This window comes from Macrotis lagotis, chromosome X (genome assembly GCF_037893015.1).
Source record: "Macrotis lagotis isolate mMagLag1 chromosome X, bilby.v1.9.chrom.fasta, whole genome shotgun sequence".
NCBI classification, from domain to species: Eukaryota; Metazoa; Chordata; class Mammalia; order Peramelemorphia; family Peramelidae; genus Macrotis; species Macrotis lagotis.
In genome coordinates, this window is record NC_133666.1 from 48,845,253 (window position 1) to 48,861,197 (window position 15,945).

A 15,945-nucleotide genomic window follows, 5' to 3' on the forward strand; every position below is an offset into this window, starting at 1 on the left:
CATACAAGCAGTAAATGAAAGAACTGAGATTCAAACTCAGTCCCTGGGATTCTGTTCCACTGTACCAATCCTATGTTATTCATCTTCAGTGTTGATTAAAGCCATTTAAATTTGTATGTCTTCCTAAGTCAGTGGTTCTCAGATTTGGTAGCCCCGATTTCCCCCAGGAGTACCCCCTCCTTGCTGTTCCCCTAAAACCCCCTACAGTTGGTTTTAAGCGTGTCTCCTATTACCAAATAGCTATTTGTAGCTCTGTATCTCTGGTTGCCACAACATCCTTGAAATACTTTGCAGATTCCATGTTTGAGAAACCCTTGTCTGCATCTTATTTTTAAGTCCCCATTTATACCATGTGTATTCAGTCCCATATGTCTAGTTTGATTTGCCTGTTGTGGCAAGATCTGTCTTCAAAGAAAGTCATTTTCTTGCATTTAGAACTCAAAGGGACCCCAAAGCTCAGAACATTCTGGAATCATAGATTTAGAACTGGAAGGGACATTAGAGGACCTTTAGTACAATGCTCTCAGTTTCACAAAGAACAACCCAAGGTCCAGAGGTGTTAAGTGACTTGCCCGCTGGCATAAAGATAGTAAATGACAGAATTTGAACTTGGAGCCTCTGATTCCAAATCTAGCATTCCTTTCCACTATACTGGATCTACTCTGGATCCAAATAATCTATTCCCACCCCTTCACTTTGCAGATGAGGAAACTGAGACCTTGCCCTAGATTACCTGGGAAACTAAGCAGCAGAGAAGTTTCAAATTTGGATCCTCAAAGTCATTTTGAATCACCTCAGTACCATGTTTTCCTCCCCAGAGTTTACATACTGTACAGTACACTTAGTGGACATTCAATTAATATTTAATAATCACACTCTCCTTGTGCTTACTGTTTGTCCTTCGTTCTTGAAGAGGACCATAGCATCAAGCCAGTTCCATGTGCTACCACCTCCCCAAATTAACTTTTTTATGTTTGGTTTGGACTTTTTTAGAATGATGTGTGGTATAATCCTTGTTAACCTCAAAAACAAAATCTTAAAAATATAGCAATGACAGAAAGTATTAGGCAAGCTTTATTCTCTGGGATCTACCATTAATCTATAGGTGGAGGCCATTCCAGTAATGACCATCCTAAGTTGCAAGAGATCAGAAACACATATACAGAAGCTAGGGGAGGGGAACGAAAGACAATAACAATAACAATAAAAAGAGCAGACAAAAATCTTCAGCTTCCAAGAGAGCTATGCTTTTAAGGCCATCTTGCCTGAGGAAGGTCAATTTTTTATGAGTTTAAGTGCTAGGGGGGCAGGACAAGAACTCCTTTCCAAGCCTAAAGGAGAACACATTCTTTCCCTCACAATAGCTAAGAAAATCAGCCTTTAACCAGGAATCTAGTTATAAAAACTGACAGGAATTATTACTATTGTTCTTGCACTTTGACATCGGGCACCCTTATTTTTGATTTGTCAGTCAGTTGAATTAGAAGGTGGCTTGATTAACCCTTGCCACAGGGGACCTACTTCTTTCTCCCTATAATGTAGTTTTGTATTCTACAGATTGCAGCCGGGAGAGCAGGATCTGCCAGTCAAGCTGGAAGCTTGCTTGTTTGTTGCTGTAGAATCATTTAAGGAATCCAAGTCTGTAGTTGTCTATTGTTTGGTCTCCACCGACTGACCACAACAATTCCCTGCCCCCCCCCCCCCAAGCAAGACTCCCATCTGGGAGGGAGTATATCAAATCGCACCCCTCCCTTGGTCTATTTAAAGAGAGTCCTTCTGGGTGCCTCAGCTCCTCTCTCTCTAGCTTCCTGCCTCCCCACCCCAAAATCTCTAGGCATCAGGAAAATTAAAAATAGTTCCTTCTCACAAAAAGTTTGGGGACCTGGTATATATAATGTGACTTCCTTGCTATGTTTACTATGAGTTGGTGACTTGGAAGATGTCTTTTCATATCCAGGGATGAATGAGTCATTCCCTAAACATATCCCTGATAGCTCCAGGAAAGGACACATCTTTTAGCAACTTTGTCAGAGTAAAATTATTAGTGCCTAAGTGAAGGTTTGAAAATCATTAGAAGACCCTCACATCACTGCTGGCTTTTCTTTAGGCCACTCACAGGTGGTTTTTTATAATTCGACTTCTTTAGATCTTTTACCATGAGAAGAGGAAAGAAAGTCAAACCTATTTTTTTTCTGTGTTGGTGAGGAATTTAATCAGTTCATAGCAATTCTAGAAATGATTCCAGAATTACCCCCAGTCAAGGTAACCCCCCCCATTACTGGATTTCCCAGCAGCACTTTGTACTCTTGACTATCATATTCTAAGGTGTATTGTGTTTGAAATCTACATGCAATATAATTTCCCCCCTCCCAGCCAGGCAGGAGAGACACTCATCTGTTCTACAGAGCATGATTCCCCTCTAACATCAAAGTTCATTTATTTAAGATGTGTGCAGGCTAATTAAATTGTCATTCGTGACTTTGGTGTGTTTTCCAGGTCCAGTTCTCAAAAGTTCTTACTTGGGATTTTACTTTAGCTTGCTGTTTTGTTTCTCACAGTGACAATCTCAGTGAAGGTGTCTTTACAGTAGAATATAGGATTGTCCAGACTTGAAAAATTTGCCTTTAGTTTGACTTGTGATTTTCACAAGCACTTGAACAGGTGGCTTTCAGTTTTACTTGTACCAGTTGATAAAAGATCTGGTTACCTCAGTCATTGTGTTTCAGTTTTAAAAGCCCTTAAAATCCTGAGCTCCAAGAGCCTACGAGCTATGTATGTGGAAGTGGTATTGGAATGTGGGCAGCTTATATTTGATGTATTTTCCTTTCCCTTCCCTTCTTCCAAATAGACTTCTGTTGGTAAAGTTCCATATTTCAATCTCATGTCCTTTGGGTTTGGTTATAAGTTTTCATTCAGTTTCACTTAATTTGTGTGAGGAAAAGAGCTGACTCCAAACAGTCACAAGTTTATGCTCATGGCTATAGTTACAGAAGGTTTGAGGGAAAAAGAGAAGTACAATGATGGTTTCCAAATGTTTTCTACACCTTTGGCATTTTGGTTAAGTTTCACGGATGCCTTTTTGGTATTTCTCTCTTAATTTACCTTTCTCAGATTCTTCCAAAGCTAGTGTTGCTTTATATTTGCCACCTGCTGTGGCATAGATCCCAGTTATTAGGCATCCACTTCTGTTCCCCCAGGTGCAGTTATCTTTTTTTTTTCCCTCGGAGAGAAAGCCAAATCGAAAAGGCAGAATCAACAGGTGGTTATTTCATTTATTTTTTAAGGAGCATTTTATGGTTTGAATTTATCTTCAGGATCATTACTTTTACTTCATAATATTTATAATTCTTTGACTAATCGAAACCATCCACTTAGAAAGCAAGTGGCATTTTTCACCTTGTTGACTTGGGGAAAAGGCTAAGCAAGAAACTGACTTATATTCTGCAGGACTAAAGTTTTTTCTTTTAATATGAGCGATTTAATTTTTAATGAGTAAGAAGTGTGATACCTGAAGTTGATTTTTTAAAAATATTTTAAATGAAACTATTTAAATCTTTGATGTAAAGATATTGGTTCTATATGCCAGAGTGGAAGCTGAATCCCACTAATTATGTAGCTTATATGGCTTTGCTCCTAGCAGTATAACTTTTGATAATTACATTAAGACTATTTTACCATCTAGAAACCCATACTCTTGGATTATTTTCCAAATAAACTTATGTCATTTATGGAGAATGAAATATTCTGTAGAAACCATGAGTCCCCTGCCTAGGGAGTTACTTCAGGTGGAAATCTTTTTTTTTTTTTCCTGAAAGCATTTATACTCATAATTAGAGGGCTAAAATCTTCTTTGATATTTACATGTATATTTCTATGTGGTTTTCCAAAAAAAAAGCCTACTGAACTCATGCATAGATATGGTTATGTTTCTTCAAGATCTTCCCAGGATTTACTACTGCTTAATAAAGAACCACGTAAAGTCATAGCAATGATTTTAGTTAGTTGCCAAGAAATGGAATTAATAACTCTGTAACCTGAAAACACTATGTGATCAGGAGTAGATTATATGTATATCTATATATTAAATGTAGATATGATATAAATGCACACTCACATACATATCCCTAGATATGTAGATATACATAATATGTACGTATACAGATGCGTATCTGTATTCTCGAACAATCAGAGGTACAGTTGTTCTTTTGAAGTTTGGCAACTTGATAGTCCACAACGGAATGAAAAAAGAACACTTTGTCTTTTTACTTCCTGCCTTGCTTTTCCTACTTTTCCTTCCTTCTGGCCCCTTCTCGGATCTCTCTTGGTCCACTATTGGTCTATTTTGACATAGAGGATAATATGCAAATAATATGCTAATCAGCATTCTCTGGGAATTACTGTTGAAGTGGAATTGTGAGTCTGGACTAACACATTCTACTACACATAGTGTGGCTGCCACAGGATGTTGGGGATTTTTCGCATCCTGGTTCCTGTCCTTTAGGCAGCATAACATATATAACCACCTTAAGAACAATTACATAGGAACATTGTTATGGTTGAATTACAGAAAGCTGATAGGATCATGGTATTTAGTGCTAGAATCTAGAGATTATAATTTTTTGAGAATGCAATATATGGTTTATTAATACTAATAGGTAGCATTTATATAATGCTTTAAGGTTTAAAAAGAACTTTATATCTATTCTCTTATCTGGTCTTCACATGAACCCTGTAAGGTAGGTGCTATCATTATTTTCATTTCAAAGTTAAGGAAACTGAGGCAGACAGAGTTGATTTTGCCCACTGTCACACAGCTAGTAAGTGGCCCAGGGTGGATTTTAACTTGAGTCTTCCTGTGCCATCACTTACATAGTAAAACTGATCTTTGAGGAATTATTACTCATTTCAAAAAAATTTTTTTTTCAAAAATTCTTGATGGAATTTTAAATAAGCTCTGATAGGAAGTCAGTTATGTTGTACTGTTGTTTATTTTGCTAACTGTCTGTGGAAATCAGGAAACTAAGTTTGAGGTGATGTAGCTGGAACTGACTTATCACTGTGGTCTTAGACTCAAGGAAAAGATAAAATTAGATGATATGGTCATCTGCCTTTATGGAAAGTGGAAATAACTAAGGCCTTATTTTGTGCTACTTGGTGGTGTGAGTTGTATTCATGAATGGCTATTAAATTTTGTATTTGACCCTTGAGGAGTTTATTTTGGGTGCTTTTGGCCAAAGAGCTAAAAAGGTTGGATATCCTTGCAAAGATATAACTGTTTCTTGCTCTAGATCCCCCAGCTCCTCCTGCTGTACCCCCCACACCTCTTTTGGTTTTGGCCTGCCATCAGCAGAACTTCCTGGAACCTCAGAGGATACAGCCTTACCCCACCACCTCTACTGAGGTTGCATTTCAAGGAGGAGTCCCAAATACTCAAATCATTCCTTCCTCATAGACATATTTCCAACCAATAAGACTCCCTAGAATTATTCCTCTATAGTTACCATACTCATACATTTTTATATTCTATCTCAGTGATTCTGAACTCCCAGCTGCTGATTATCATATTCCCCATCCCCAGCTACCCATTCCCTTACTCTCATTTACCTGCCATACTCTGTCCCAACCCTTTCTCTTTTGAAAGAAGTAACAAACTTCATTTTATCTTGAACCCCTTCCTTTCTCATCCCTCATCTTCTGACACTCACCAAGACCTGACTCCTGCCTGATTTCTTTCATTTCTTTTATATGTGTTAGTTGTCATCTTCACCGTCCTCATAATCATTGTTGTCTCGCCATCTCAAGCTTCTACTTCTGTGGTCATGAAGTTCAAAATTCCTTTATCCCATCGTAATCTTTTATCATTTCTTTTCTATCTGTGCCTTAGAATTACTTTTCTGTATCATCCTTGGGACCTTCATTCCCTTTACCCCTCACTTCTGTCCCAGGCGATTTGCACAGGTGATTTTCTCCTCTCCCTTTATCCACCCCTTGATGTGCCTGTTGTTGGAGAAGTGATGTGGCCAATTAAGATTTTAGTGTTCTCCAGAAGAACATTGTACACCCTAACAGCAACATAGGGATGATGGTCAACTTTAATGGACTTGCTCATTCTGTCAGTACAGCAGTCGGGCATAATTTGGGGGTATCTGCGATGGAGAATACTATCTGTATCCAGAGAAAGAATTGCAGAGTTTGAACAAAGGCCTTTAATTTTTTTTTAAAAGATCCATTATTATGTAATTTTGCTATCTCTTATACTTTATGTTTCTTCTTTAAGGATATGATTTCTCTCTCATCACATTCAACTTAGATTAATATATACTATGAAAATAATGTAAAGACTAACAGACTGCCTTCTGTGGGGGTGGGGGGGAGGGAAGTAAGATTAAGGGAAAAATTGTAAAATTCAAAATGAATAAAATCTTTAAAAAAAAAGTCTGAAGTTAGATTTGAGCTTAGGTCTTCCTGCTTCAAGGTCCAGCACTGGGTCTACTGACCCATCCATATGCTTCTCAATGTTTTTTTTTAGAATTTTTTTAGAATTTAGAATATTGTTCTAAATAAAATTTCCTTTTAATAAAAAACAATATTTGAGGGTTCTCACAAGTGAAAGAATTCACTTTTTAGCACTGGAGTTGAAAGTTTAGGATTTATTTTCACCAGCCTGCAAAGTTTGCAGATGAAAACCTTTTCTCCTCCTGGAGAAACAGCAAGCTGCTTATAAGCCACTTGAGGTCAGGGGGAATAAGAAAGGCCCAGGCCAGGTACCTGAGGGAAAAGAGTGAAAAGGAAAATAGCCAGGAGACCTGGCTGAGAGGGAAAGAACAGACAACCATAAGGATTGACTTAGTCCAGCCATGTGGCCTAGAGGTTCATGGTTTTCTAGCAGACCTAACTAGGAGCATGTGGCACTTAACCAGAGCTAGAGATTGCCTTCCTTGCAGGATGAAGGTTGGATGAAGAAGGAGGGGCTTCTCTTTTGTAGTGGGTTAGATAAAGGTAGTGCTTGGGAGTATTCCAGGTATTCTCCAATAGGCAAGCTACATGCTGGTCTTCCCTGTCCCAAAGTACGTGACCTCTAAATCCAACTCGTCATTTCCTGTGGAAGACGATTGTCACTCCAGGGTAAGCTTGACCCATCTAGGAAAGCATGACCTAGGTCAGGTAAAGACTAAAAGCCAGAAAGTTGAAGGCGGGGGGGGACCAAGCTGAGGCTGCTCCCATCTTGGCAAATTTATATTTAACAATGGAGTAATTTTGAACTACAGGGAGCCCCCAGACAGGCATAGATAATATTTTTCCTTCTACTATATTTGTTTCTAATCACAACATCTCCTATGTCCATAACTCCCTGTATCAAATCAACTCAAATCCCTTGACCCCTTTTCTTATTAATGATCATACCTTGCCACGTTCCAACCTTGGATTACTTGAATTACTCACATTGTCTCCTCTACTGCTGAATAGAAGTAGAGGAAATCATGAATAGCTAATCTCAGTTGGATCCTCACTGAAGCAAGGCAATCATTCTACTCTTATTACATCACTTCTCTCTTGCACTCTCCCCTTAAACCTCCCCAGTAACCCCTCCCCAAACCTTCTCAGCTGAGGAACCCCACAAAAACCCTCCTGAAGAATCATTTAGGAGGAAATTCCTATCTTCCAGGTAGAGTCCTAACTACAAGGAATACAAAGCACAGCAGGGTCCCTGCCCTCAAGGAACTCGTATTCTAATAGGAGGAAGATACTGTTAACCATAATTTTCTTAGGTGAAAAATGAAATAACAAAAGTTAGTTTTATAAATGAAGTTTTATTCTCGAGGATCTTACTGGAACCTGTGGGTGGATGGCATCATTACAGATGCCAACAACAACTATATGAATAAACAATATTTATAGAAATTTAACAAAGAATCGTAAAATTTTGGCAGTCAACCAATCAGGTTACACATTTATGTGTAAAGGTTTCATTGATTATGGTTTTCTAACCCATCCTTAAAGTCTGTTCTATGTCAGAACTAACAAAGATCCAATTAGCAACAGGACTACTGTCCCCTCTTCTGACTTGATATTTTATGTTGTTATTAGATATGATATAGACATATAAAACAATGGAATTTCTCCCTTTCCAAAATATCCTGAGTATAAGAATTTATTCAGTCTCTTATCTAAATAACCAGAGCAGTTTCCTGCCTTCTCAGGATGGTCTTCATTCCAATTGTTTGCACAGCTTGAAAGCCATCCTTGCAGATGCAATGAGAAGGAAAACAGGTTATTTCACACAGTCAGAGCTTGCCTTCAGATTCATAACTAGAGAGACACAGACCTTGTGTGGAGAACAGAAGCTAACATTCCAAACTTACAAACCTCAATTAGAGGCTAATAGAACACTTTTTGATCAGAAATATAGATTATAAATATTTAATTCTGTATTAAAGAATATCAGACATATAAGATCTATACAGACTACATGGCAAATAGGCTTCCAGAGGAAGGCACTGACTAGTAACTAGTTGGAACAGGAAAGACTTTAGGGAAGTCTTGAAGGCAGCCAGGGTAAACAAGAGCCAGGAGTGAAGAGGGTGAAGTCTCCTTTCAGGCATGGTCTTCAAAGGGCACAGAAGACTGGAGGAGACATGCCAAGTACAAGGTGGTCCTTCTACTGTCCAAGTTCAAGCCCTCTATATGCACCTTGATTCTTTCCCCTTCCATTTTCTGTGTCAGATTGCCCTCCTGGTCTTCCCCATGCTCTTATATTACTGGAATTAGAAATCTAAATCAGAAAGACTTGAGTTCAAATTTGAACTCAGACTATTACTAGCTATGTGACCCTCCTAAGTCACTTAATGTTTCACTGTCTCACTTTCCTGTCTGTTAAATGAGAATAACACTAGCATCTACGTCATAGGTCATATTTGTAAAGTGCTTTGTGTACCTTGAAACACTGCATAACTGCTAGCTATTGGATCCCTCTCTGTATAGCCACCTGCAAACACGTCCATTTCTTCTTTATCATTTGTTTTTGCTACGTCTCCCCATTAGCTTTCATCCTCTTTTCTCGCCTTCCTGGCTAAACTCCTTGAGAAGTCAGTTCCTTTCATTCTTCTCCCCTCTCCTAGACCCTCTGCAATGATTTTCAAGTTTATAATTTAAGTGAAACTACTTTCTCCAAAGTTGACAGTGAGCCCTTAATCCTTAGACCTACTCTAACGTCCTTTTCCATCTCCTCCCTCATTCTTCTTGAGCCCTTGGCAGCACATGATGCTGCTGGTCACTTCTCTTGAATTCTGTCTCATCTCTGGTTTTTTGTGGCGCCGCTCTCTCTTGATTCTTTTCCTTGCCACACTCACTAAGCATGGGTATGACCCAGGGGCTTTTCCTGGGCTGCATTTTCTTCCCCCTCTCTACTATTCCATTTAATGATCTCAGCCTTCAGTCAGTCTGTTAATAAATCTTTTCATTTCTGCCTTCAAAATGTCCCTCGTCTATATTCCCTCTTTGCACTCATATAGCTTTAACCCTTATCCTCTCTCATTTTGACCCGGTCTCCCTGCCTTGATGGGCTCTCCCTACTTCTCTGCTGCTAAAGCCTGACCATCCCAGCCACCCCTCCCCAGCCCTGCCATGAACTCCTTTCACGCCCTCCTAGCTCTAGGACTAAAGAAGAAGTCACCTGTTGGACACTGAAAGCTCTTCATAACCTGGGCCTTTCCTCCCTTCCCGCTGTTCTTGTGTTGCAAGCCCCTTCACACACCCTAGGGTCCAGTCTAGGTGGTCTGCTCATTGTCCCTCAAACACAGAACTGCAGATCCCTTCTCTGTTCCTCCTTTGCAGTGATTGTCCCCTGGGCCTGGAAGCCCTGTTCCCTCACCTCTGCCTCTTACTTTTTCTAACTTCCTCCAAGACTCACCTCAAACATCCCCTTGTACAAGAAATCTTAACTTGATCTTAATGTGCCCACCACATAGGTGTAAAAATACATGTACCTGAAGCCTTACATTTCTAATATAGTTACTATATCTCAAGAGTTTAAAATAGATCTTAATTTTAAAATGTTTGCTGACTAATTCACATACCTTCCATATATTTTGCATTTCTGGAACTAGTTAAAAATATCAACTTCCCTATATATGACACAAACTCAATTGATGACATGCAGAGCCTTCAATCTTATTTTTTTATATGTTCTGCAAAGTTAATTCAGGGCAAAGGGCCAAATTCCTGTTTCATGTTCATTTCCAGATGTTTAACTTCATTTATAAGGTCTCTTTTGTGGGATTCTCCCTCTTGGCAGTCTTGAATCTTGCCAAGTTAGAAATAGATTTAATTTGCTTCATTGACAGTATTTAAAGAGACTCAAAAAGAATGAGGTAAATATCTTTTCAATGTGGCTGTTTCTTGTTCTTGTTTCAATTTTCAACGTATTTGAAATCATTAGAGCAGAATGTTAATAGGCACAAGAAATGGACCTGTGATACTATTGGTATAGGGAGCATCTAGTTAGGGAAACTCTCTATACCAGTGCAGTTTGATACTTTCTCTGCTTCTTATGAAATTATTTGAGATTTTCTTGGCAAAGATATTGGGATGGTTTGTTGTTTCCTCCTCCAGTTCATTTTGCAGATTAGGAAACTGAGGCAGACAGGGTGAAGTGACTTGTCCAGGATCACACAGCTGGTAACTGCAGTGCCACCTAGCTGCCCCCTCTGCCTCTTATGTTGTAGAGAATTGCTGAGAGCACTGAGAGATTATGTGACTTGCTCAGTGACATCCAGGGTATTTCAGAGGCAGGACCTGAACCTAAGTCTTTCTGGTTTCCAGGCCATCTCTCTCAAGTATTAAGCGTGGAAAAAATGACAGCAGGATTTTTTTGTTGATTAGCATGCTATGATTTTTCCTTATTTACTTATGTCATTCAGAAATAAAAAGTGAAGCTATCAGGAATATAGCAAATTCATCACTAAGCACTTTTTTTTGCATTTAAAATCAAGGAAATGATTTTTTTAATGGTTTTTTAGTTGTTGGTTTTTTGTTTGTTTTGTTTTTACAAAAGAATTCCCCACTATTTTTTTGTCAGGAAAAATCAGATATACTAAAAAGGTCAATTTAATGTCCAAAGTTCAAACTCACAATTTGGCCTTCTTCATCTGTGTCAAATGTTCTTTTCCAGCACACTCTGCCTTTCCAGGAGAGGATCTCTGTCCACCTGAGAGTGGGGGTAATCACTCAGTCAGTAAGCATTTGTTAGGCACCTGCTGTATGCCTGACCCTGTGCTGTGCACTAGGGAGACAACAGGTCAAGGCTTCCAGTCTGATTGGCGAGAGTGTGTGTAGACAACCCCGTGGAAAGGAGCTGGAGTCCCAGGCTCACCAAGAAGCATTCCAGACTCCAGAGCTGGAGGCCTGGAGAATGAAAGGAAATCTGGGAAGACTTCCTATGCCAAGATTGAGATGAGGACGAAGAGTATTCCAGGTCTTGGGGGGGAGGCAACTACAGAATACCTGGTTTGTAGAAAAATGAGAAGACCAGTATCAATGAGAGAGAGTATGTGTGTGTGTGTGTGTGTCTGTGTGTGTGTGTGTGTGTGTGTCTGTGTGTCTGTGTGTTTTACATACTCTGAAACTATGATGTCAGACACTGCCATTGGCTGTGCTCCCCTACTTTTTCTTGACCTTTCCAACACTCTGGGAAGGAGGCAGGCTAGATAGGATTATCATCTTCCATATGAGACAGTTGAATTTTGGGGAAATTGCCCACTTCACTTGAGGATATCTAGGAATTGGCAAGAGTTGATCCTAGACAGAGCCCAAGTTTTCTGACACCCAGTTCAGTGTATTTTCCTCATTGTGAGACATCTTTGTGATGTGGGGGGGGGGGGGGGAAGTTGTCTTGGCAGTAATCTCAGTGTGTTGTCATTGACCCTTTGGGAGACAGCAAAATATAACCACTGGAGGGGAATCAGAATGTCTGCTCCAAGATCATGGGAATGAGAATGGGGCCTTGACTCTGGTAGAAAGCAAAGTATTTTTTCCAGACATAGAACTGCAATTTGTTGACTTTGGCAAGACTTGTCTACACCTTGCCCTGCCATTAAAGTTATCTTAATTGAATTGTGTCTGATTTTCAGATTAAGCTCCCTAGCTATTTATTTTCTTTAGTTAATCCATTTCCATTGGTATTTAATCTGTTGAGTTGTTGGGCAGGTATCTTAGCAATTTGTGTGATGAGAGGTTAGGGAAAAGCAGTTTGTATTCCATTAGGAAATCCTAAGTGTGTTTTTCCATGCACATGTTTCATATGCTTTCAGAACTATCAGTTTTACCAGTGTAGGCTACTTTTTCTTCAGGGAGAACTTTCAATGTCAAAAGTGATAGAGAAATTTCTCTGAGGTGGAAAGTATCGAGCACATTTTATTGATCTTGTTTCTAGTCTAATGATTTGGCAGCTTAAAACTTCTTGTTTTATCACTTAACACTGGCTTTCACAATCTTCTTTCCACAGGTTTTACTCGAGAAAAAAACTGCAACTATTATTTATGACTCCAAACTACAGAATCCAGGCTCACTTTGTGAAGCTATCAATGATATGGGATTTGAGGCTTCTCTCCCTGATCCTACCCCTCAACCTGTCTTAATGGACACCTTGTCTCTGTCTGTTACTTCTTCACTGGCCCCATCATGGGAGCAAGTCCAGAGCACATTGCTCAAGGCCAAGGGTGTAACAGGCGTTCAAATCTCTCCCCAGCAAAACACAGTGACCGTGACAATGATCCCTTCTGTTGTCAGTGCCAATCAGATAATCCAGCTAGTTCCGGGTGTTAGTTTAGGTACTGGAGCACCAGAAAGGAAACTAGCCTCCAGTGAAGACACCAGTGGCATGCTCAAGTTGAAGGTGGAAGGCATGACATGCCATTCATGCACAAGCACAATTGAAGGCAAAATTAGTAAACTGCAAGGTGTTCAGCGAATTAAGGGTAATGTTCTTTTCTTTTTTTTTTCTTTTTGAACTGATAGATTTTGATCCTTCTCTTTCCACCAAAGCTCCATTCTTTGAGTGGGCATTGAAGCGATGGAAGTGGAATATTTACTGATCTACCCACATTTGTATTCCAGTGGATGTCAGTCAATTAATGCCTTTAATTAGAGGGAGGAAGATTCTCAGATCTTTATTTGGAGGGGGAAGTTTGGGAACCTGAAGGATTTAAGGAGTGGAGGATATGAAAAGTAAAGCTCCCATGGAGCCTGGCTACAAAAGTCATTCTACTTCTCTCTCTTGCCATAATAATACATTAAGTGTCTTTGGTTTTCTGGGAAGGAAAAGAATATTCTATGAAAGGAGAAGGAGAATGAAAGAGAAAAAAATTTATTATAGCATTAACAGAGTATTCCATGCCCTGTTATTGTTAGGAAAGGCCTTGGAACAATTAAATTATGCATTTTTTGTCTTCCAGTTTCCTTGGATAATCAAGAAGCATCTATTGTATATCAGCCTCACATTATTACAGCTGAGGAAATAAAAAGGCAGATTGAGGCTGTGGGTTTTCCCGCATTCATCAAAAAACAGCCCAAGTACCTCAAACTGGGAAACATTGACGTAGAGCGCCTGAAGAACACACCAGTCAAATCCACTGAGGGATCACAGCAGAAAAGTTCCAAATCCACTAAGGGCTCAACTTCTACTTTCATCATAGATGGCATGCATTGTCAATCCTGTATATCCAATATTGAGAGCCATTTATCTACTCTCCCAGCTGTGAACAGTGTGGCAGTTTCTTTAGAGAACAAATCTGCTGTGGTGAAGTACAACGCCAAATTAATCACTCCAGATGCCCTGAGAAAAGTTATAGAAGCTATCTCACCAGGGAAGTTTAAAGTGAGTCTTGCAAGTGAGTGTAATAGCATTCAGAATTCTCCAACAGTCTCTTTTCTCCAGAAGCCACGGGGCAGTACCACTAGCCAACCTTTGACTCAAGAAACAATCATAAACATTGGTGGTATGACTTGTAATTCTTGCGTGCAGTCAATAGAAGGTGTCATATCGAAAAAAGCAGGTGTCAAATGTATACTTGTCTCACTTGCCAATGGCACTGGGATTATTGAATATGACCCTTTATTGACCTCTCCAGAAATCCTGAGGGAAGCCATAGAGGACATGGGATTTGATGCAACCTTAACAGGTAATTAATTCCCCTCAATTGGATTTTTTATCATGCTGTTTTATTTCTAATTTGGTGATTCTTTTAGTTTTCATCCTGTAGAAATGAGTTATAGAATATCACAGTGAACAGAATACTAGACTTGGAGTCAGGAACACCCCAGGTTCAGATCCTGTTAGCAGCATACTTACCAGCTGTGGGACCAAGAAGGAGTCATTAACCTTTCAGGTCCTCAGTTTCTTCTCCTTTTAATTAAGGGAGTTGGATTAGATGACCCCTAAAGCCCTTTTTCCTGCCCTTATTCTATTATCCTGTGATCTGCAATGTTTATTTAATCAGAATCTTATATTAAGATTAATTTTTTTTTAAAAACTGATCCCAATGGTTTGTTTTTTTTCTAATTAGAACTGAACCAGTTGATACCTTTGAACTCCAGTCTTAAATAAGTGAACTGGGACAAACTACTGTTGTTTTGAACTTGAATTGCAAATCTGGCCTGAAAGTGAAATGGAAAATGTCCACATACATTTCTCTGATTTAAATATGTGTGAAAAATCAGGCAACTTCTCTAAAATGAGCACAAAGTTGTTTCCAGACCACGTCATTGATTCCACTGTTCTAATGAGGACAAAGGTTATCTTTAGAGATTTTCCCATTTCACTCTCACAGAAACTGAGGCAAAGTAAAATATAAAATCCCTGTGCCCCGTGACTGTAGCAGATCCATGGCAGAAAAATAGGAACCAATTCTTGACTTTTGAAGACATGGTGGCAGGAGGTGACCTTTTCTTGATATTAATTCCACTCACTTTAATATAGAGAATTTTACAAGGCTTAGTTTCTAATGCATATTTACTCCTCTGTCTTAAGAAAATCACATGGAAAGACTAGAAGGATTAGCACTTCTAATTCTGGAAATCTTACCAGATTAAAGGAATTTTACAGCAGATACAAGGAAAAATAATTAAAAGGAAGTGTGGTATAATGGAAAGTCAGGAAACCTAAGTTCTAAGGCTAACTGCCTTTAATAGGCACCCTTGACCTTGGACAACTTGTTTCCCAGGGCCTTCTTTTCCTTATCTGTGTGATTAAGCTAGAAGAGATTTCAAATTTCCTTCCACCCAGGAACTTATTGACTTAGCAAGATGATGATCCTAAGAGAAGGACCTAGGGTTTCAGATAAAACCATCATTATTATGCCGTTTTCTGATTCTGATGATGCCTTGACATAATGCTTTACTTTTTGGAGGTTAACTTCAACAGATGAAACTGTTTAATTGAACAAACATTTATTAATCTCTCCATCAGCTTTATCAGTAATAATTTAGTTTGCAGCAGCACCCTGAAAGTTCTTTCAGGAATTTTGTGGACCTCTTCAATTTACAAACTACTTGTTCGACTTACTGTTCTCCATATTCACCACATTTCATCTCCTGCCATGCTCACAATAATGCATGTCCTCCTCCTCCATGCCCACAATACATTCCTCTTCTTCCTCTCTGTCTCATAGAATCTAGAGCTTCCTTCAAGGCCTAACTCCCATACTGACTAGTTACACCAAGGGTTCTTTTGTGATCCTCCTATTCAGTGTGTTTTTGGTGACTCCTATGGTTCACTCTTCAAGTCATGGTTTCAGATAATTGAAGGAAATGCTAAATTTCTGTTAGAGGTTGGTGAAACTAAAGATGTCAATTTTCCCCATCCAAATTCTCAGCCCTAGGGTCAGAGAACTCACACTTATTTTGCCTACTGACTCCCAGGAGAGTGTAACTCTTTGTGGACTTGACCTA

The 15,945-nt window shown here is 39.3% G+C and overlaps 1 protein-coding gene across 1 annotated transcript in view; it reads left to right on the plus strand.

Annotated features, from left to right (window-relative positions):
• Window positions 1-15,945, plus strand: part of ATP7A (ATPase copper transporting alpha) — a 116,198-nt gene that overhangs the window by 52,487 nt on the left and 47,766 nt on the right. The window contains exons 3-4 of the mRNA XM_074205999.1: window positions 12,503-12,974; window positions 13,452-14,177. Coding sequence (XP_074062100.1) covers window positions 12,503-12,974; window positions 13,452-14,177 — 1,198 coding nt within the window. The remainder of the gene's footprint in view (window positions 1-12,502; window positions 12,975-13,451; window positions 14,178-15,945) is intronic.